This window comes from Heterodontus francisci, chromosome 13 (genome assembly GCF_036365525.1).
Source record: "Heterodontus francisci isolate sHetFra1 chromosome 13, sHetFra1.hap1, whole genome shotgun sequence".
Classification (NCBI taxonomy): domain Eukaryota; kingdom Metazoa; phylum Chordata; class Chondrichthyes; order Heterodontiformes; family Heterodontidae; genus Heterodontus; species Heterodontus francisci.
In genome coordinates, this window is record NC_090383.1 from 105122022 (window position 1) to 105144186 (window position 22165).

Genomic DNA, 22165 nt, shown 5'->3' on the forward strand with positions numbered 1-22165 from the left:
GCATCACCTGATCCGGCCCGCGGCCCCGCCCCCGGGCTGGGGTGGTTGTTTCCGGCTGTGAGGGCGGCGGCACGGAAGGTGTTCGCCTTTCTGACGTTGTGGTGGAGTTAGGGTGGCTGCGGTGCGCAAGAGATTGAATGTTTAGCGGAGGCAATTCGCTTGGGGTCTCGAGTGCAGGCCCGCCCCTCAGCGCTAGTGGTACCGGCGCCATGAGTTCGGACAGTAGCGGCTTGCAGCGGCAGCATTTCAGCCCCAACAACGGGGACTTCACCTTCGTTTCTTCGGCTGATGGTGAAGGTAGGCCCAAAGTTTTGTCACTGTTGCTGTGTGGATGCTTTGGTGGGGACGTCAAGTAATCTAGAGTTATTTACGGCAGGCTGAGGTAGGTGGAGCCCGAGGCCGTACTGAAAAAGAGGATTCCTTAACGATTTGGGAAAGTTGCCTTTTCCTGTTTCTAACGGTGTTTGGATTCTGTGTTCTCTGATTTCCTATTAAATTAGGCACAGCTTTGCGCAACAGGCCCATACCGATCCCAAATGTCTAACTCACTGCTTCGCCCAGATTCTACCACTTTTGTGTTTTAATGTTAGTCCATTTTACTTTCGCTGACTGGTATTCTCAAATTGTTCTCAGATGCTGATAATTCAACAGTGACTTGTATTTGCATAGTGCATTTAATGTAGGTAAAATGCCCCCAAGGAATTTCATGGAAGTGTAGTCAGATAAAAAATGGATGCTGAGTCAAAGAAGGCAATGTCAGGTCGAAGAGGTGGGTTTTTAGGAGTGTATTTAAAGGTCAGGGAAGGCTGCATGGTTTGTGGCGGGGCCAAAGATGATTGCATCGGTCTTCCCTACTGGTTGAAATTATGACTCATTCAGGACAGGGTGTCAAGGTTGACAACACACAATGAAGATGTGGGAGAGATGTGGAGGCACAACTGGGTGTAATCATAAACATGTGGAAGCTGATCTTGTATCTTTCATATTGCCATGGGGTTGTATGTAGAAGAGGAGGTCACGGATAGATCTTTGGGATGTGGGTGGAGTGCAGTGGGGATCTCCACGAGTAAAAGTGTAAGGGTGGGAAGAGAAACCATTGCTGAAGATGCCCTGGCTACAGTTGGCTAGTTAAGAGTGGAATCAAGTGAGGGCTGTCCCACTCAGATGGACAACAGAGAGAAGGTGTTGGAGGTGTTGTGCTCAACCAAAGACCGCAGAGAGGTTAAACAGAATGAGGATGGAGAGTGCACCATTGTCAAATGCACAGATAATGTCATTTATGATTAATTAGAATCATTTTAAGTATGGTTTACTGCTTAAAATGCTCTACAGTTTGAAGGATAAAATCGAAAATTGTACAGATGGGCACCTTCTATGGCTTGAGAGAAACAGTAGAAAAACTTTACATACATACACACTGATATAAACTTTACTGGCATCTTGGGTAACAAAAGACTGTAGGCTGCTGCTGTGAAAATTGTCTGTGCTTGTCATTACGCTTTACTGACATTTTGCTGAACTGCTGAATTGATGTACTTGAGATAGTCTCTCAAATGCTCACAAAGTGATGCAATGGCTGGTGTGTGCTGCATTGTGCATTACATCTGCTACAGAGCAAACAGTAATTAAAAATCATTAAGGCAGACTTTGTCTTCGAGTCATTTCAGATTCTGCTGTATGTAACTACTGAGTGCTTATAGGTGACCTGGCAACACTATGATGGAGTAATATTGACTGGATCTGTAATAAACCTATAAAAGGAATTTATTACACTAATGTGTATTCTGTATGCCAGGGGAAAGGAAGGGTATGGGTGGGTGGGTGGGGGAGGGGAAGCAACAGAGAAAGAAATATTCTCTCTTCAGAGATGAACTTTTGAGTTGGAGAAAATGATTAAATTTAAAGTGTGAGCCTCATTAAAGTGAAATATTCAATATTTTAATTGCTTTGTTAGTGAGTTGCTCAAATAATACAAAAATGAATTCTTAAAATAAATTCTATAAATAAAATAGTCAACATGGAAAATTTATAGTTTTAATAAATATTCAATCAATTTGGGCACTTTTTCCAGAAGTTTTTTGATCTTACAAACTGAAACTTGCATACAAAGTATCTTTGATCACAAGGTAAACAAGCTATTTTTTGTACCACTGAGCTATACAACAGAAATAGTAAAAGACACTGCAGTACACTCCTACTCCCTCCAAATCTGAGGGGGTGGCATCCAGTGAAAACTGACTCATGTAGTTCAGGCTAAACAAGATTAAACTATGTTAAATGAACATACGAATTAGGAGCAGGAGTAGGCCATTCAACAAGATCATGGCTAATCTGATTGTAACCTCAACTCCACATTCCTGCCTACCCCAATAACCTTTCACCCCCTTGCTTATCAAGAATCTTGAAGTAAAATTATAGATACAAAACAATGACCTTGTGAAAAATAATATTCCTTACCAGTACAATACTTTTAAACCATCTTCTCATACCAATATAACTGTTCATGGAACTCGAGTCCCAACTATGTTCTATCTTGCCACTAAAACCTGAGCATGTGGCACTATCTGTTGAACTTAAAAGCAATGGTGAAACTCATCAAACCAGCTTTAGCTGCCTTTGAACACAGTCCCCAAGGACTGACTCTCGGACTCTTCCAAAATTCAATAGTATTTAAAATAGGGCACCACTTCATTGTCTGATGAACAGATCAAACAATCAGGCCTGTATCTTTGTAGAAAAAATTGCATATGAAGTGACTCCTGACAACACAGCCCAGTGCCAACGTCATCAGTGCGCTCCCAGCTTCGCACATGCGCAGAACGGACTCTTGCTGTCAGTATGGGGCTGCGCATGCACAGCCTACGTCAGCACCCGGCTTGCCGCTTCTTCACCCTCGGCCGCTCACTCCCCACTTCACCCCCACCCTCCCACCTACATTTGGACCACTCACTTGCGGCCTTGTCACTTCCTCCCCTCTGCTCTGCCCTTTCTCCTTTCTTCACCGCACGGGAGAAGTGGGGGAGAGAGCGAGAGTGACAAGATAGGGAGGGAGCAGAGGAGAGAAAGCGGCGAGGCCAGGAGCAAGGGCCCACAGGTGGGGTGGGGGGTGGTGAAGTAGAGAGCGAGTGGCTGAGGGAGGAGAAGTGGCCAGGTGGGGAGCAAGTGGTGAGCAGATGGTCACGGGAGGCAGCAGTGAAGAGAAGCACAATGGCAGGAGGGAGCGGGGTACTGTTGAGGGTGGGATGGAGGCGGTGATCGCAACCACTGTCGCCATTTAGGTTTCATTTGTTTTCGTTTTTGTGATAAATTGAGCAGTGCCATCTTTACTACTGGCAGCTGCCAAAAGCGTCGCAGACAGTGATGTTTCTGTGCATGAGGCTGCATTTGTGCATTTGCCAGTACTGTGCCACCTAATGGTTGCATTGTCAGCAAATGCAGCTAATTGCATATGTTGTCAGGACGAATAATCAACCAATTTTATCCTGGTAGGAGAATGTCTCTGAGCAATCAGAGGTGGGATACCCTCTGAAAATCCACTCCATTCCCTTGAAGATAAGCTAGTTTAAAAATCCCAACTCATTACTCTCTATACATGCATTTAAAGCAATAATGTAGAAATAATATCCAGAAATTTAAATTAATTGCTATGATTTGAAACCAAATGTATCCTAGATGTCACACCCAATACTTTCATAATCGGGGCCATTTTAAAAGTTGGAATGTGAGAAAGAGTAGTGAGCTGTTTTGTGCCTTTTCCTGCAGAAAATGCAGTTTTGTCATTCATTTGCTGAGACTGTACGAGAGAACAGACCAGAACCCTCACCCCCACCACTCGCGTGACGTCACACAATCACAAGTTCCTGCGTGCATGGCACAAGTTGTTATAAGCGCAAGCAATAACAGTGTAGTTTTAAAGCAAAATTTATATTAATGTTACAACATACAACTGCAAGATTAGATTTTCAACACCTATGGGGCTGAAAACCAAGAACAAACAATGGCTAAACATTTAGCCTAAACATGAGGCGGAAGCTCTCCAGCTTGGAATCAGACATCACCTCATTGGTGTCTGATCAAAAGCAATGCCATTCTTCCCATTAATTTCTGATTTTTTTTTTTGCGATGGCAAGTGAAAGAGGGTGAGATAGTACTAGTAGGTCGGCCGCAGGGTCTTTTTTCCCACCTAAGTGGATGAACAAGTTTGAAAATCACTGCAGTGGATAAAAAGGAGCATTCTTTCTTTAACTACTGAAGTTCAGATTGTGAGTCTGAGAGTTTATTCTCCATAATGTTTTACTTTAAATATGGTTGTTGGGTGAAGCAAAATGTTCATTTTTTTTTTTACCTGTGACTTATTCTCAAGGTGTGTTAATCGGTTATATTTATGGCGCCCCCCCCCCCCCCCCCCCCCCCCCCCAGGGATGGAAATGGAGTGGGGGGGCCCATAAAATTGTATGGGAAGGCGGGGGTGCGGGGTGGAATGCCTGATGCCTTCCAATTTAGACTGGGGCAGGGAAGCCTGAGGATGTCTTCCAGCCCCTGGCCAATTGAGGCCATTAATTGGCTAATTAAAGGCCACTTACAGGGCGCCTCCACCTCTTATTTAATGGAGGACAGAGGGGCCCTCCACCTTGTGACGACACTGCCAGGCAAAACCTGGCAGCCACCAGCAGGGTTGGGGTGGGGGTCCCCTCCTTTGCGTGCAATCCACGGCACCCGCCTCCCACCAGCCAAACGCGTCAACGGGTTCTGCCTGAATAGCCCTAGTGACCCCGACCCCACATCCCTCGGGATCTTCGGACTCTTCTGTGCACTGCCGCCTGCAGTACTGGCAATGGCCAATGCTCCCAGTGGCACTGCCGGCCTTCCAATTGGTCGGTAGCTCTTGGAGGCGGGAGCTCGTCCCTTAAAGGGATGGCGTCCCTGATGGCAGGCAGTTAATTGCCTGACCACTCTGACATAGCGCTGGAGGGGTCTGACAGAGGGCTGAGGTAGGATCTCCCCCCTCCACCTTTGGCCTGCTGCTGCGACCCTCGTCCCCCTAAATTCCGGCCCGTAGACTTTTATGACTGTTGTGAAACTTGAAATACTCATTCAAGAAAAAAAAGCAGAAAAGTAAATAAGATTTATGGAGTGATTGTATTTGCAGAATTATGAAATTGGCATCTCCTGAAAAGTACATAAATGTTTAAGATCTATGATAGAATAAATTCTGGAAATTGCATGATACAACAATGAAGGAGACAGTAGAGGTAAGCCTGATCAATGTAAAATGTTCACGTGTGCTCTTCACAGGTTCCTTAGAGCCAAAAAGGAGAACACAATGTTTGAGGGAATTAGATGTGGCTGTATTGAGCAGGAAGATCATCGTGTCTTCTAGCTTGCATTAGCTTTTCTGCGTCTATTTCTTGTAGCACAACTCTTGTTAGCTAATAGAGATTCCTTTTTATGTAAATAATGGATTGAGCGCTCATTGAAAGTTTTCTCTGCAGTTTTTGGGTGGTTTTTCTCCACCAGTACAGACTATCTTTGATGACCAGGAGAAAATGTGGATGCAGCATCTGTTCAAAAATATTGTAGGTGCAGTTTATGTGGAACCCAACTTTAAAATCCCATGGACTTCTTCGTGAATTCTAGCTGTTTTGACATCTGCTTAATGTTTAATCTTTCTGTAGACCTCAGTGGTTCTATGGCCCCCCTGGAGGTTAAACTTAATATGGATACTGATTCGACAAAAGATGCCTCAGCAACTGCGTTCCTCAGGAAAAGGGGATATGGATGGCTTCTGGAAGTAGAGGAAGATGATTCTGAGGACACAAAACCACTCTTGTATGTCTGTCTTTTAAATTTCCTTGGGAGATGTATGGTTAACGTAATGAGTGTATACATGAGATACTGTCTGTATATTAAAAAAACCTGCATTGTGGGAGCACCTTCACCACATATACTGAAGGGGGTCCAGAAGGCCCCCCCACTGCCATCTACTCAAAATGCCCACATCCCGCAAGTTAATTTTTAAAAATTACATTAATAAATCCATTGTGATTGAGTACCCATTTGGGTTGAAACAGGAGGTTGCTAACCTAGTGCAGCATAGGTTCAATCTAAATATTATCATTACTTATTATCTGGGAGTGCCCCCTTTTGTGTGCATATCTGGCTGAATACACAGTATTGAAATGGACTTGTCACATGCCATATATAGGGCAAAAAGGGCCTGTATTTTATGTACTGAATTTTTTTTTTTGGACTTCCAAAAATTTTGCACTTTCCCTTACGCCTGTCCACAAGTAATCATTGTTGTTCTTGGTTTTGTTGATAGGGGTGGTGGCTGGAAGAGAGGAGGAACACTGTCTAACCAGACCAACTTTATTTGGGCTTCCATTTGAGATTTGTCTGAAGTTTTGGCTTGGGTCAATTGAGTAACTTTCCTAAAGCTTGATGGACGTCCTGGTCATATGCATTGTCATAGGCTGCCAAAGTCATTGCTTCATTGTTATGGGTACTTGATCCTGCATTGAAAGCTGCAATCCATTTAATACAGCTTAGAAAATGTTTCATAAACCTGGTTTCTGTAAGTCCAGTAGTAACTAAGAGCACAGTATCATGAAGCTTGAGATCCTGTTTCAAAATGCCAACTCTCATATTCTGAAATTACTTAACTCCGCTTCAATTGTTTAAACTCTAAATTTTTTATAGTATTAATGTCTACTGCATAGATTATTTCCCCTCAGTTTTTTGAGAATAGAGGCACAATTAAAAGAATGTGGCTAATCAATTTAACAAATGATCAAAAGTAACTTCAAATTTTAAAGCAACATAAATTTTTTGTTACAGAATTTTATCTGCTACAACACTGATATACATGCTGATTTGAAATTCAGTTTTAGTTGACAATTAGAGATGTACTTAGTGTTTCTTTCAAATGAATTTTCAGTGATAAACAGTGACCTTGTCTGGGGATAGAATTCAATTTGTTCATTGCTAAATTGGATGGTAGTCCTGTGAGTGCGTACTTAATGGCAAACCTCATTTTTACTGTTTCCTCTTTGCTCCTTCTTCCTTGCTGAAGGCATTGATTCTGATGTACGACTTAATTGCTGTCACACTTTGGTCCTTTGCCCAACATTTGTTAGCCTGAAGTGTGAATGGTAGCAAACATTGAGAAGTTGGGGTAGGGAGAGATGTTACAGCTGAGCCGGCCGGTGCAGACACGATGGGCTGAATGGCCTCTTTCTGTGTCATAATTTTTCTATAGTTCTATGGTTACACATGCACTGATCTTCTGCGGCCCTCCTGAGATCAACACCTGTTGGCACTTGAACCTGGGAACCTTCTGATGAGTGACGCTCACTTACGTTTTGCCTTAATCAACTGAACCATTCAGAAAGCAAAGGGATTCCCTTATAGCCTATTGCTCAGTGACATTGGGATTAGTGTTTATGGTCCCTTTAGAGACTGGTCTTGGGCTGCATTTTAAAAAAATATATGTTTAACCTAATGTTCCACGTGAACTGTCATTTCTAATATGAAATTTTAAATCACTTCTCTCCTTGCTGTAGGGAGGAATTGGACATTGATCTAAAGGATATTTACTACAAAATCCGATGTGTGTTGATGCCAATGCCATCACTGGGATTTAATAGACAGGTCGTGAGAGATAATCCTGACTTCTGGGGGCCACTGGCTGTGGTTCTATTGTTTTCAATGATCTCGCTATATGGACAATTCCGAGTAAGTGTATTGGAGATGGAGCAACAGAAAAGACTGATGTCAACTATAAGTCAAAAGTGCATTATTGAGTATTATTCCCTCCATTTTGTAGAATATATGACCTTTGAATACAATCATTGAGAGGATGCACCAGCAGAATAACAAATGGATTTTGTAGGGTAGGCAATACAAAGAAACTATTTCCTCTGAAGGGGGGAAATCCAGAACAAGGGGGGGCATTATCTTTAAACTAGCAGAGACCTGCAAAACAGTTGCGGTGAAATTAGTATCTTTAATACAACAGTCCGATTTCAAATTGCCATTCCATCCTTCCCATGCCATACCCATCCCATTCCTCCATTTCCCCCCCCCCTCCCCCCCCCAATATCATACCCATCTCATCCTCCACCGCCCCCCATTCTTTTTATGCCATCCCCATTCCATCCCTCCCTTGCTATTCCCCCATTTCATCCCTTCCATGCCTTCCCACCACCCCCACTCCCAGGCTGTTCCCCACCCCACCCCCAAACCCCTTTCAAAGTCCTTCTCTTCTCTTTTCCCCCCCCCCCCCCCCAACACCCTCTTCTTCCTTTCCCCTTTTCTCCCTGCCCCCCCCCCCCCCCATTCCACCTCCCAAGCCCCTCCTCTTCTCCCTCCCCAGCGTTTCTTTAAATACAGGATTTCTAGTTATTCTTTCACCCAAGACTTTAACAGAATCAACATTTCTGACTCTGGAAAAGATATATAAAGCTGAGCATGTATAAAAACATTGGGTTTAATATAAATTGCAGTTAGCAACCACTTCTCTGAAACATACTCCTATCTCAAAGTTTAATTGAATGCAATAAAGACAATTGTTTAAAAAAAAAATTGCAGTTGGCAACCACTTCACTGAAACAACATTTCTCACCTCTGTCAGTTTAATGCATTCTCTCTTTCTTTCTTTGGCCTCCTTGTCTCGAGAGACAGTGGATAAGCGCCTAGAGGTGGTCAGTGGTTTGTGGAGCAGCACCTAGAGTGGCTATAAAGGCCAATTCTAGAGTGACAGACTCTTCCACAGGTGCTGCAGATAAAATAAAGTTTAATGCATTACTCTGAAGTAATTCTACAGCTTTTGCACTCAGCTGGACAGTCAGTGTCTTCCTTATTCAATCTCTCATTCAGCTCAAAATATCATAAGAAAAGGCTGTTCACAGAATCACAGAATAATACAGTGCAGAAGAGGCCCTTCGGCCATCGAGTCTGCACCGATGCACTGAAGACACCTGACCTGTCTACCTAATTCCATTTGCCAGCCCTTGGCCCATAGCCTTGAATGTTATGACGTGCCAAGTGCTCATCCAGGTACTTCTTAAAGGATGTGAGGCAACCCGCCTCTACCACCCTCCCAGGCAGTGCATTCCAGACCGTCACCCCTCTGGGTAAAAAAGTTCTTCCTCAAATCCCCCTTAAACCTCCTGCCCTTCACCTTAAACTTGTGTCCCCTCGTAACTGACCCTTCAACTAAGGTGAACAGCTGCTCCCTATCCACCCTGTCAATGCCCCTCATAATCTTGTACACTTCGATCAGGTCACCCCTCAGTCTTCTCCGCTCCAGCGAAAACAACCCAAGCCTATCCAACCTCTCTTCATAGCTTAAATGTTCCATCCCAGGCAACATCCCGGTGAATCGCCTCTGCACCCCCTCCAATGCAATCACATCCTTCCTATAATGTGGCGACCAGAATTGCACACAGTACTCCAGCTGTGGCCTTACCAAAGTTTTGTACAACTCCAACATGACCTCCCTACTTTTGTAATCTATGCCTCGATTGATAAAGGCAAGTGTCCCATATGCCTTTTTCACCATCCTATTAACCTGCCCTTCTGCCTTCAGAGATCTATGGACAAACACGCCAAGGTCCCATTGTTCCTGGGAACTTCCCAGTGTCAGGCCATTCATTGAATACTTCCGTGTCACATTACTCCTTCCAAAATGTATCACCTCACACTTTTCATGGTTAAATTCCATCTGCCACTTTTCTGCCCATTTGACCATCCCGTCTATCTCTCCCTGTAACCCAAGACATTCAACCTCACTGTTAACCACTCGGCCAATCTTTGTGTCATCCGCGAACTTACTGATCCTACCCCCATTTAGTCATCTATGTCGTTTATATAAATGACAAACAATCGGGGACCCAGCACAGATCCCTGTGGTACGCCACTGGACACTGGCTTCCAGTCACTAAAACAACCGTCTGTCATCACTCTCTGTCTCCTACATCTAAGCCAATTTTGAATCCACCTTATCAGGTTACCCTGTATCCGTATCCCATGTGTATTTGCTTTCTTGATAAGTCTCCCATGTGGGGCCTTGTCAAAGGCTTTGCTGAAATCCATGTAAACTACATCAACTGCACTACCCTCATCTACACACCTGGTCAAATGCTCAAAAAATTCAATCAAATTTGTTAGGCATGATCTCCCTCTGACAAAGCCATGCTGACTATTCCTAATCAAATTTTGCCTCTCCAAGTGGAGATAGATTCTCTCCTTCAGAATTTTCTCCAATAGTTTCCCTACCACTGACGTGAGACTCACTGGTCTATAGTTCCCTGGCTTATCTCTACAACCTTTCTTAAATAGTGGGACCACATTAGCTGTTCTCCAGTCCTCTGGCACCTCCCCCATGGCCAGAGAGGAATTAAAACTTTGGGTCAGAGCCCCTGCAATCTCCACCCTCCCCTCGCCTCCCACAGCATCCTAGGACACAAATCATCCGGACCTGGAGATTTGTCCACTTTTAAGCCTGCCCAAACCTCCAATACCTTGTCACTCCCTATGACAATTTGCTCAAGAACCTCACAGTCTCTCTGAGTTCCATATCTACATCCTCATTCTTTTGGGTGAGGACAGATGTGAAGTATTCGTTCAACACCCTACCAATGTCCTCTGGCTCCACCACAGATTTCCCCCTTGGTCCCTAATGGGTCCTACTCTTTCCCTGGTTGTCCTCTTCCCATTGATATACTTATAGAATATCCTGGGATTTTCCCTACTTTTACCAGTCAGAGCTTTCTCATATCCCCTCTTTGCTCTCCTAATTGCTTTCTTAAGCTTCATCCTACACTTTCTGTACTCCACTAATGCTTCCGTTGATTTGCTGTCCTTGTATTTGCTAAAAGCCTCTTTTCCTTCTCATCGTACCCTGAATGTTTCTGGTCATCCATGGTTCTCTGGGCTTGTTGCTCCTACCTATTACCGTAGAGGGAACATGTTGGGCCTGTACCCTCCCCATTTCCTTTTTGAATGCCCCCCCACTGCTCTTCTGTAGATTTCCCAACAAGTAACTCTTTCCAGTCTACCTTAGCCAGATCCTGCCTTATTTTACTAAAATTCACTCTCTTCCCCCCCTCCCCCCCCCCCCCCCAATCCAAAACCTTTTTTTGCATTGTCTATTTTTTTCCTCCGTAACAAACTTAAATTGTACCATGTTGTGGTCGCTATCACCAAAATGCTTCCCTACCAACACATCAACCACCTGTCCGGCTTCATTCCCCAGAATTGGGTCCAGCACTGCACCCTCCCTTGTTGGATCCCCTACATATCGTTAATCCCCTGTGGTTTGCATTGTTGCTGACTCTCCCTAAAGACAAAAAAAAATTTGCTTCTATTCACTTGTCTTTCGAGCGTCCCAAAGCACCTTGCATGAAATTAATTATCTGGTGCAGTTCTGTGAGATAAAGTGGCAACCATTTTGTGCACAGCAAGGTTCCGCAAACTACAGTGAGGAGTATTAAAAATAGCAGTCAGCAACCACTTCCCTATAACGACTTGCATGGCAGAGATTAGAAGAGCCGCACCTGATTGTAAACTGAGAACCTTAACACCTTACTTCAGGATCAAAAAATTATTATACTCGGTACACTTAGTACCAACCCACCCGACCAATCGGAAAAGTGCAGACAGACAAAAACTGAACATTGTTATAGATTAGTACAAGGTCATTTAGGAGTGAAATCAGGAAGTACTTTTTGATACTAACGGCAGTGGGAATCTAGAACACCTCCCTTAAAAAAAATAGTTGCAGATGCATACATTTTGTTAAGTAAGGGCATCAGGTGATATGGAGCAAAAGCAGGTAAATAGAGTTGTACAGTTGATCCATGGCCTAATTGAAAAGGGGAACAGGCTCAAGGAGCTGAATGGTCTGTTCCTATCTTCCTATGTAAACTACTAGTGGGATCTGCTGAAGTTGCCATGCCGTCTGAGGTTCCTGAAGCATAATTCAGTGATAGAAACTAAGAGTTTGATGTAGTCATTCCCGATGTGCTGCATAAAATATATGGTGTCAAAGGTTATTCATCTCGTTGAGATTCTATTCAAACTTTTGGTCATTCAAGATGAAGAAATGACTGGGCATTTTCTGGTGAGTTCCTCACCTGACTCCCAAAACTTTCACACTCCTGACTTGTATCTGGTGGAAATGAATACTCTCCACTGGCCTGGATGAGTGCAGCTACGCAACAACTTGTACAACCCCTTTAACATAATAAAACATTCCAAGGCACTTCACAGATGCATTCAAAACAAAATGTGACACCGGTCAGATGACCAAAGGCTAAGTCACACAGGTAGGTTTTAAGAATTGTCTTAAAGGAGGAAAGTGAGGCAGGGAGGTGTAGGGAGGGAATTCCAGAGCTTGAAGCCTAGGCAACTAAAAGCATGACCGCTAATGGAGGATGCTGAAGAGACCAGAATTAGATGAGCATAGATATCTCGGAGGGTTGTGGAGCTGGAGGAGGTTAGAGTTAGGGAGGGGTGAGGCCATGGAGGGATTTGAAAACCAGCATGAGAATTTTAAAATTGAGGTGTTGCTTGACTGGGAGCCAGTTTAGGTCAGCGAGCACAGTAGTGATAGGTGAACGGGTCTTGTTGCGAGTTCAGACACGGGCAGCAGAGTTTTGGATGACCTCAAGTTTATGGAGAGTAGAATGTGGGAAGCCAGCCAGGTATGCATTGGAATAGCCAAGTCTAGAGGTAATAAAAGCATGAATGAGGGTTTCAGCAGCAGATGAACTGAGACAGGCAAAGTTGGGTGATATTACAGAGGTGAAAATATGTGGTTTTAGTGATGTCGCGAATATGATGTCACAAATTTTCAAATCCTCTCTGGCCACAGGAGAGGTGCCAGAGGACTGGAGGACAGCGAATGTGGTACCATTATTCAAGAAGGATAGCAGGGATAAACCAGGTAATTACAGGCCAGTGAGTCTAACATCAGTTGTAGGGAAACTGTTGGAAAAAATTCTGAGGGACAGGATTAATCTCCACTTTGAGAGGCAGGGATTAATCAAGGATAGTCAGCATGGCTTTGTCGGGGAGATCATGTCTAACAAGTTTGATTGAATTTTTCGAGGAGGTGACTAGGTGTGTAGATGAGGGTAAAGCAGTTGTTTTAGTCTACATGGACTTCAGTAAGGCTTTTGATAAGGTCCCACATGGGAGATTGATCAAGAAGCTAAGAGCCCATGGGATCCAGGGCAAGTTAACAAATTGGATCCAAAATTGGCTTAGTGGCAGGAGGCAGAGGGTGATGGTTGAGGGTTGTTTTTGCTTTTGGACGCCTGTGACAGTGATGTACCGCGGGGATTGATGCTGGGACCCTTGCTGTTTGTAGTGTACATTAATGATTTAGACGTGAATATAGGAGGTATGATCAGTAAGTTCGCAGATGACACAAAAATTGCTGATGTCATAAATAGTGAGGAGGATAACCTTAGATTACAGGATGATCTAGATGGGCAGAGCAGTGGCAAATGAAATTTTATCCTGTGAAGTGTGAGGTGATGCATTTTGGGAGGACTAACAAGGCATCGGGAATATACAATGGATGGTAGGACCCTAGGAAGTACAGAAGGTCAGAGGGACCTTGGTGTACTTGTCCATAGATCACTGAAGGCAGCAGCACAGGTAGATAAGGTGGTTAGGAAGACATATGGGATACTTACCTTTATTAGCTGAGGCATAGAATATAAGAGCAAGGAGGTTATGATGGAGCTGTATAAAATGCTAGTTCGGCCGTAGCTGGAGTACTGTGTACGGTTCTGGTCACTGCACCATAGGAAGGATATGATTGCACTGGAGAGGGTGCAGAGGAGATTCACCAGGATGTTGCCTGGGCTTGAGCATTTCAGCTATGAAGAGAGACTGGATAGGTTAGGGTTGTTTTCCATAGAGCAGTGAAGGCTGAGGCGGGGGGGACCTGATTGAGGAATACAAAATTATGAGGGGCATAGATGGGAAGAAACTTTTTCCCTTAGCAGAGAGGTCAATAATCAGGGGGCATAGATTTAAGGTAAGGGGCAGGAGGTTTAGAGGGGATTTGAGGAAAAATGTTTTCACCCAGAGGGTGATTGGAATCTGGAACACACTACCTAAAGGGGTGGTAGAGGTGGGAACCCTCACAACATTTAAGCAGTATTTAGATGAGCACTTGAAAGGCCACAGCATACAAGGCTATGGGCCAAGTGCTGGAAAATGGGATTAGGATAGGTGCTTGATGGCCGGCACAGACACGATGGACCGAAGGGCCTGTTTCTGTGCTGTGTAACTCTATGACTGTGGTCAGAAGCTCATCCCAAGGTCAAATATGCGAACAGACTAGTTTAGCCTCAGACTGTTGCTCGGGAGAGGGATAAAATTGGTAGCTCGGGAACAGAGTTTGGACTGGGGACTGAAAGCAATAGCTTCAGTCTTCCTAACATTTAACTGAGGAAGTTTCTGCACATCCAGTACTGGATGTTAGATGAACAACATAGAGGAGTCGAGAGGTGGTGGTGGTGTCGTCAGCATTCGTGTGGAAACCACCATTGCTTTTGGATGAAGCATGATGCCATCTATGACAAAGCAGTCCATTTGATCACTTCATCCAGATCAACCCCCCCTATCACCAGCGTACCATGGCTGCAGTGTGTACTATTTTCAGGATGCACTGCAGCAACTTGCGAAGGATTTTTGGCAGCGCCTCCAATCTTCACCACCTAGAAGGAGGAGGGCAGCAGATACACGGGAACACCTTCACCTCCATGTTCACCTTCAAGTCGCACACCATCCTAACTTGGATATATATCACCATTCCTCCATTGTCACTAAGTCAGAATCCTGCAACTCTTTACAAAACAGCATTGCTGGCAGCATCGTCATCATATGAACTGCAGCAGTTTATGAAGGCCCAGGACATTTTCAAAGTCAAGAAGGGATGGGCAATAAATGCTGGCCTTGCCAACAATGCCCACATCCCTGATAATACAGATCTATATTTGTGCACCTACGGACTGAACTTTGAAAATGGCAATAAAAATCTCTGCTAAAACGAGCTTGCTGTGTCTTGTACTGATCATAATGAGATAATTTGCAGTTTGTCTTGCTGAACATCAGCTGTTACTTTTTTCTTAGCCTATTATCAAACTTTTTTTTTACCTGTTCTTTCCAAGAAAGTAGAAATATCATCATTTTTTGTTAATTTTTTAGGTTGTTTCATGGATTATAACAATCTGGATATTTGGATCGCTAACCATCTTCTTATTGGCTCGGGTTCTTGGTGGTGAGGTAGGTTTTTTTTGAATATTCATTCGTGGGATGTGAGCATTGCTGGCAAGGCCAGCATTTATTGCCCATCCCTAATTGTCCTTGAACTGAGTGGCTTGGTAGGCCATTTCAGAGGTCAGTTTAGAGTCAAACACATTGCTGTGGGTCTGGAGTCACAAGTAGGCCAGACCAGATGAGGAAAGCAGATTTCCTTCCCTAAAGGACGTTGGTGAACCAGGTGGGTTTTTACAACAATCAACAATGGTTTCATGGTCACCATTAGACTAGTTTTTTTTTTTAATTCCAGATTTATAATGAATTCAAATTTCACTACCTGCCGTGGTGGGATTCAAACCCATATCCCCAGAGCACTAGCCTGGGCCTCTGGCTTACTAGTGCAGTGACATTACCACTTCATCACCGCCTCCCCTAATATATGCGTTACTGCTTTATTGTTCATTTATGCTGTTTCGCTAAATCTAGATAATTGTTGTACTGATCTGGTATTGTAGCAAACGTATGTCACATGTAACTTGGCTATCCTAATTTGCAGGTTGCATATGGTCAGGTTCTTGGAGTGATTGGGTATTCGCTACTCCCTTTGATTGTAATTGTTCCAGTCCTTTTGGTTGTTCGATCCTTTGAGCTTTTATCTACAGTTATAAAGGTGAGTATCTGTATATGAAAATTTTAGCCTTATTGTGAGAGATAATTCAGTGAGTGTTGTGTAAAATTTTGCTTTTATCTGTGATACTCTAGATTGTGACCATGTTGGGTGTCTTGCAAGTGATACATTTCTTATACCTTAATGAATTTGAAGCTTGAATTTAGTTACCCATTTTCATGACCAGAAACATTTTGGGATCTCTCCAGTCTGTATATATTTTTAAAAATCAGTTAAAGATGTTGAATTCAACTGGCAACCTGGTCTGTTCTTTCCATGTTATTTTTTAATAGTTTGGCCCTTAATATTCAAGTACCCCCACCTCTCTCCCTGCAGTAATTTTGATGTATCAGGTGAACAATATCCATGCTAATCTTAAACCCAGTCAATCCATTGGAAACATCCAGCCCTTTACTAGAATTAACTGCTTAAGCATTCAGTAGGTTGCAACCATTAATGACTACTGATATTTTCGTAGAACGTTTCTCTGCATTTGAATAAGTTTTAAGTGTGAGTTTGACTCTATTAGTATGCCTCGCGTGTCTCAGTCAAAGCTGAGAGTTTAAGCCTCGCTCCAAGACTTGAGCGCACAATTTGTTCAGATGCTTTAGTACAATACCAAGGGTATGCTGTGGTATGAGAAGTGACCTCTTTGGATGCGTTATAAAACCTAGGCCTCATCTTCCTGTTTAAAGAGCAGTGAGTTCTCGTGCTCTGATCAATACCTCAATGCTGTTCATTGGACATTTATTGTGCCAAAGTGGCTATCTTCATTTGTGTAAGTTACTGCACTTTGGAGTATGTGAAAAACTGAGATATATTTCAGCGGGGCATGGCTGCAACCTTTTTTGTGTAACTTTCTTGTGGCAGGATCTTTTTCACTGATCACTCATTTTTTCACATGGATAGCTACATGTAGTCACTTGCAACTGTGGCTGTCATCGCATCACCATCATGATGTATATGCAAAAAATGTTGCACAGCCCAAAGTACTTCATTCATCTTACTGCTTCCATGACCAATGTCACTGAGACTTCATTTTTTGTGTGCTCATCTTGCTGTCCATACTTCAAAATGCTTCAATATTTTTGAATTTGGCATGAGGCATATCACTGGACCACTAGTCTACCAATAATATCAAAGGGTACAAACATTAACTGTCAGTCTTTGAGACCAATTTATGCACCAGCACTAAACTGTGGAGTGTAAGTGCACTGTAAGTCAGTATCTGGTTGTCTTGTAGACCTCCAGTGCTGACGCACCACCTACACAACCTGTAGGTCTTGTAGAATAATAGTTTGAGGTATTTTCCTCCTCTGAGGCATTCCCAGAGGATGCATGTGAGGCTCAGAATTTTCTGTATGTGAAATTGAGGATGCAAGCCTCTTTAATGCATTGGAGATGTTCAAACATGATGAATTATTCTGATGAATCTTGTTTTTTTTTCCAGCTGTTTGGTGTATTCTGGGCTGCTTACAGTGCTGCTTCCTTGCTGGTTGGAGAAGAATTCAAAACAAAGAAACCTCTTCTGATTTATCCAATATTTCTTCTGTATATCTACTTTTTATCCTTGTACACTGGTGTCTGAGATTCAAGGGATCTAAAAGTAAAAGTACTTTTTGGACTCTGTTTGGCAAGGACTGTTGAAAGGAAATAGTTGAACTGCTATTGACTCTAAATTCTGAAGAAAATGGGTTTCTTCCCTGCCCTGCAGACTTCAAGTGGTTATTTTCCAGTCTAAAGGCATAGCTCTAAGGTTTTAAACACTAGAAAGAAGCTGCATACATTTGTATCTAATTTATATTTTTTGAGCTATTTTTAGTTTTTGTGGAAACAACTTGGACTGAAAGCGAAGGCTGTGACCAGTTTGACTGGGAGTGGATGGTGGAACAGTGCTAAGTGCCCTGTGCCAAAGCATCAAGAATGGCATGGCCAAGGATGTGCATTTATGTCAAATGAATTTTGGATTTTGAAACAACCTGAAGGAAAAAAGATTACATGTTAAACATTGTGTTTTGAGATCATTGTACCTTTTTAAAATGTGCAGTTTTATGCGATTCTAATAAGTGAAACTGATTCTGTAGATATCTTTATTTAAGGTAATGCAATCCTGCAAACAGATTTATTCCAAGCATTTTAAAAGTTCAATCTGTGTAGATGAGTTCAAATTTCATTTAAGTTGGGTGCCTTTTGCTTGGATTATTTTAGCTGCTCGCTGGCTGTTATATACAAAAATTAGTAACGTAAGCATTTGTAAAATAAACTGCAAATAAGGTTTCTGGTTGACTTTTTAAAAAGTTTTTTCTATTTACCTGGGTAAGTAGATATGTTAGAATTTAGTTTCAAAAGCATGATCGGACATTTTTTTCCTCTAAATGTATTCGCTTTAAGTTGTACGGCATGATTTCATCCTTCATGTTAAGCTTTTTTTAAAAAAACACGATAAGCTAAATAGCTTGGATGATGGAGCAGGAATATATAATCCATGAGAGAGGATACAAGACATCAAACCAATATGAAAATGGGCAAATAGCTGCTGAAGTATTTAGTCGATACTCCATTCTGCGAGATCTGCGATGGGACCATAAATATTTCATTTTCAGTGGTGTTTCTGAACCAATTAGCCTATGATTTGAGGTAAACTGTTTTCTCTTTGGAACCATTTTTCTATGCGTTGTACCTTAATGGTGGCAGATCAGAATAGTTATTAAGAATAATAATGTGGCCCTAAAGAGACATTAATCTTACTAGAATGTCAAATTAGGTGTCTCATTGGTAATAGTACTCGCAAGTATAAGAAACCTAACAGTACAGACCCACTTATTTTTTTATTAATCTTGTAATCTGCTGTGGCCTGCTAAATGTACTCAATGTGGGGGCAACGGTGGCGTAGTGGACAAGTAATCCAGAGACCCAGGCTAATGCCCTGAAGACTCCGGTTTAAATCCCACCATGACAGTCGGTGCGATTTAAGTTCAATTAATTAAAATCTGGAATTGAAAGCTAGTCTCAGTAATGGCACTGTGAAACTATCAATTCTCGTAAAAACTCACCTGGTACACCAATGTCCTTTAAGGAAGGAAATCTGCTGTCCATATCTGGTCTGGCCTACATGTGACTCCAGACCCACAACAATGTGGTTCTTTCTTAACTGCCCTCTGAAATGGCCTCGCAAGCCACTCAGTTCAAGGGCAATTAGGGATGGGTAAAAAATGCTGGCCTGCCAGTGATGCCAACGTCCCATGAAAGAAAAAAATTCACTGCATCTATACATCTGAGTTGACATAAGCATACTGACTTTCAATTGTCAAGTGACCCCAGGCTTTTGAGATTTGATCTGCATGATAACCAAATCAGACATTTGTTTTAAACCAATATCTGAAAAGATGCAAAAATTCTGCAATTAGGAAACAAGTAAAAGGCAAAAATAAAGATTTTTTTTTTGCATGTATAGGACTCTTTGTTTATGTGCAAAAGAACTTGTCTTTATAGACCTGGTCAGGTTTAAATGGTCTTACAAAAGACAAGGAGAGATTTTATAATGTGTATTGGTGGAGCTGTGGGTGGGATGTTCAGATACAGATGAGGAAAGCTAGTCAGTCTTCTTGGTATATCAATCCAGAATGACTTGATAAATTCACCCCTCTGTCTTCTCTTCCTCCATCTCTTCAAGCCATCCTTGTATTTAATGAGCCTCTATTAGTCTATCTGGTAGTCTGTTCTATTTATCGCTGTTTGCATTGAGATTCCTGACTCTGTTGAATTTGCTATACACTAATTTGAACCTGTGCTTCAATGTTCTGTCAAAGCTTATATCATGATTTAGATTGCAATTATGTTCCAGATCTATTTATATTATTTTTACTATCTGTTGAAATCACTCCTCAATTACTTCCTTTCAAGATTGAAAACTCAAGTTTCTCCACTCTGTGCTTATAATTCAGTCCTCTGACACTAGTGATCAATCTCGTGGTCCTTCTCTGAACTGCCACCACAAAAACGCCATAGTTTTCAAGGTGTGGTCTGACCAGAACTCTTGACTACTTTTGATTTGAGCTTGTTTTGGTTATTTGGCTTTGGGTACTGTTCTGCAGTAATAAGACATGGTAAGTCTATTAAAGTCTCTTAAATTTTGATCCTTAGCTATTTTGGCACCATCCATTCTCAGATCATATTCTGAGAAACTCTCTGCTTTAAACTGGTTATGACTAAGGGTGGGAGTAATGCACTATTAATTCATCCCACAACTCCACAGGTCACAGCATATCAAGAAAGTTTTCCATCTACCAAAGAATAGCCAAATTAGACACTATTGTCCCCCAGAATAAAGCACACCAAAACCAGGTTTCTTTAAACAACATTAACTATTTATTAGAAAAATAATAGGTCTTGTATATAGATTTATCTCGTTAAGTTATTAAAAAAACTCAATTCCTTAACCCTCATGCACCCACTATACATTTAAAAACATGGTTAACTGGGGAAAAAGGATTTTGGTTTACAGCTGTTTATTAGGAATAGAAGGAATAATTGAGTTTATCATGTTCTGATAGGATGTTTTCGGTATGGTGAGTGTCTGAGTTGAATAGTCGGCTGCCACTTTAAGTGTCTCCAGGCGCGGTTGATGAACAGTCTGTGATGGGTAGGTGTTCACATAGGTCTTCCATCAGGGGTGTAGCAATAGGTCTGCTTAAGTCAGCAGCAGTAGAAGTATTCTTCAGATTTCAAGATTTCTTCGAACAGGAGGCAGCAGGAATCTCCCTGGATGCAAGAATTCTTCAGAGACAGGAGACAACAAGAATCTGCTACCTTTCTAATACAGGATTCCTTTTCAAAGGATGCACGTCCCCTTTACAGAGAGGGGTAACACTTTTTTTGGTCTTCCTCACTTGCTCCAGGCAGGTTTCGAAATGCCTACTCTTTGTCCAACTCACTGGCTCTTTAAAGGGTCCAAAGTGGAAAAATTCTTCCCGAACATTGTCACATGTCCAGACACGGTGTCTCTTGTGGTTTCCTTGAAATTGCCTGCTTTCCTGTCCTTGTACAAGTTCAACGTCCTTTCAAAGCACCCATAAAGTTCATCTTTTGTTACGAACTGCCTTACGAAACAAGGTGGTTTATAGGTGGTGAGATGATAATCCTGTCGTCTTCTTTGGTCTCCTTGTCTCGGGAGACAATGGGTGAGCGCCTGGAGGTGGTCAGTAGTTTGTGGAGCAGCGCCTGGAGTGGCTATAAAGGCCAATACAAGAGTGACAGACTCTTCCACAGGTGCTGCAGGAAAAATTGGTTGTTGGGGCTGTTACACAGTTGGCTCTCCCCTTGCGCTTCTGTCTTTTTTTCCTGCTAACTGCTAAGTCTCTTTGACTCGCCACACTTTAGCCCCGCCTTTATGGCTGTCCGCCAGCTCTGGCGATCGCTGGCAACTGACTCCCACGACTTGTGATCAATGTTACAGGACTTCATGTCGCGTTTGCAGACGTCTTTAAAGCGGAGACATGGACGGCCGGTAGGTCTGATACCAGTGGCGAGCTCGCTGTACAACGTGTCCTTGGGGATCCTGCCATCTTCCATGCGGCTCACATGGCCAAGCCATCTCAAGTGCCGCTGACTCAGTAGTGTGTATAAGCTGGGGATGTTGGCCGCCTCGAGGTCTTCTAGGACACAATCTAAGTGTCACTTACAACACTGAACTGGTGACCAGTAATGACAATGCCTTTGTCAATGGAAATCTTTTATGTCACAGATGTTAAACTAGAGACATTAACTTTTCAAGCAGATACTTGGGACCATGTTATTTTTCATGTAATAATCCTTTGAAATTATCAATAAAAATCAGCTGCTGTAATTATCCTTGGTCTATTTCTATGTCTGTCTCACTCTGAGTTCTATTCTGTCCCTGAAATCTAGGCTGATGCTCCAGTGCAGTACTGAGGGTGTCTGCAATGTTGGAGATGCCATCCTTCTATGAGACCTTAAACTGAGGCCCCATGTGTGCTTCCAGGTAAATGTAAAAGATCCCATAGCATTATTTTGAAGAAGAGCAGGGGAGTCATCTTTGGTATCCTGGCCAATTTTTATCCCTCAATCAACATCGTTTTTAAAAGTGACCAGATAATTTTTTTTATCGCGTTGCTACTTCTGGAGCCTTGCTGTGTGCAAATTGGTTGCCACGCTTCTGACATTACAACAGTGACTATACTTCAAAAGTACTTCATT

At 42.6% G+C, this 22165-nt stretch overlaps 1 protein-coding gene across 1 annotated transcript; it reads left to right on the forward strand.

Moving 5' to 3' along the window:
- The first annotated feature begins 31 nt into the window (after positions 1–31).
- On the forward strand, positions 32–21755 carry yipf4 (Yip1 domain family, member 4). Its single transcript, XM_068045332.1, has 6 exons — positions 32–297; positions 5676–5829; positions 7563–7734; positions 15229–15306; positions 15839–15952; positions 17400–21755. Exons 1-6 carry the CDS (start codon positions 138–140, stop codon positions 17535–17537), a joined length of 816 nt encoding a protein of 271 aa, XP_067901433.1. The 5' UTR covers positions 32–137; the 3' UTR covers positions 17538–21755.
- The last annotated feature ends 410 nt before the right edge of the window (positions 21756–22165 follow it).

What these genes read in the sequence shown, in the direction of transcription:
- yipf4 (XM_068045332.1), top strand. Translation starts at nt 138, where the DNA reads ATGTTTAGCGGAGGCAATTCGCTTGGGGTCTCGAGTGCAGGCCCGCCC. An exon ending in CTCGGGTTCTTGGTGGTGAG is followed by an intron (nt 15,307 to 15,838) that starts GTAGGTTTTTTT and finishes CCTAATTTGCAG; the next exon opens with GTTGCATATGGTCAGGTTCT. An exon ending in TTTTATCTACAGTTATAAAG is followed by an intron (nt 15,953 to 17,399) that starts GTGAGTATCTGT and finishes TTTTTTTTCCAG; the next exon opens with CTGTTTGGTGTATTCTGGGC.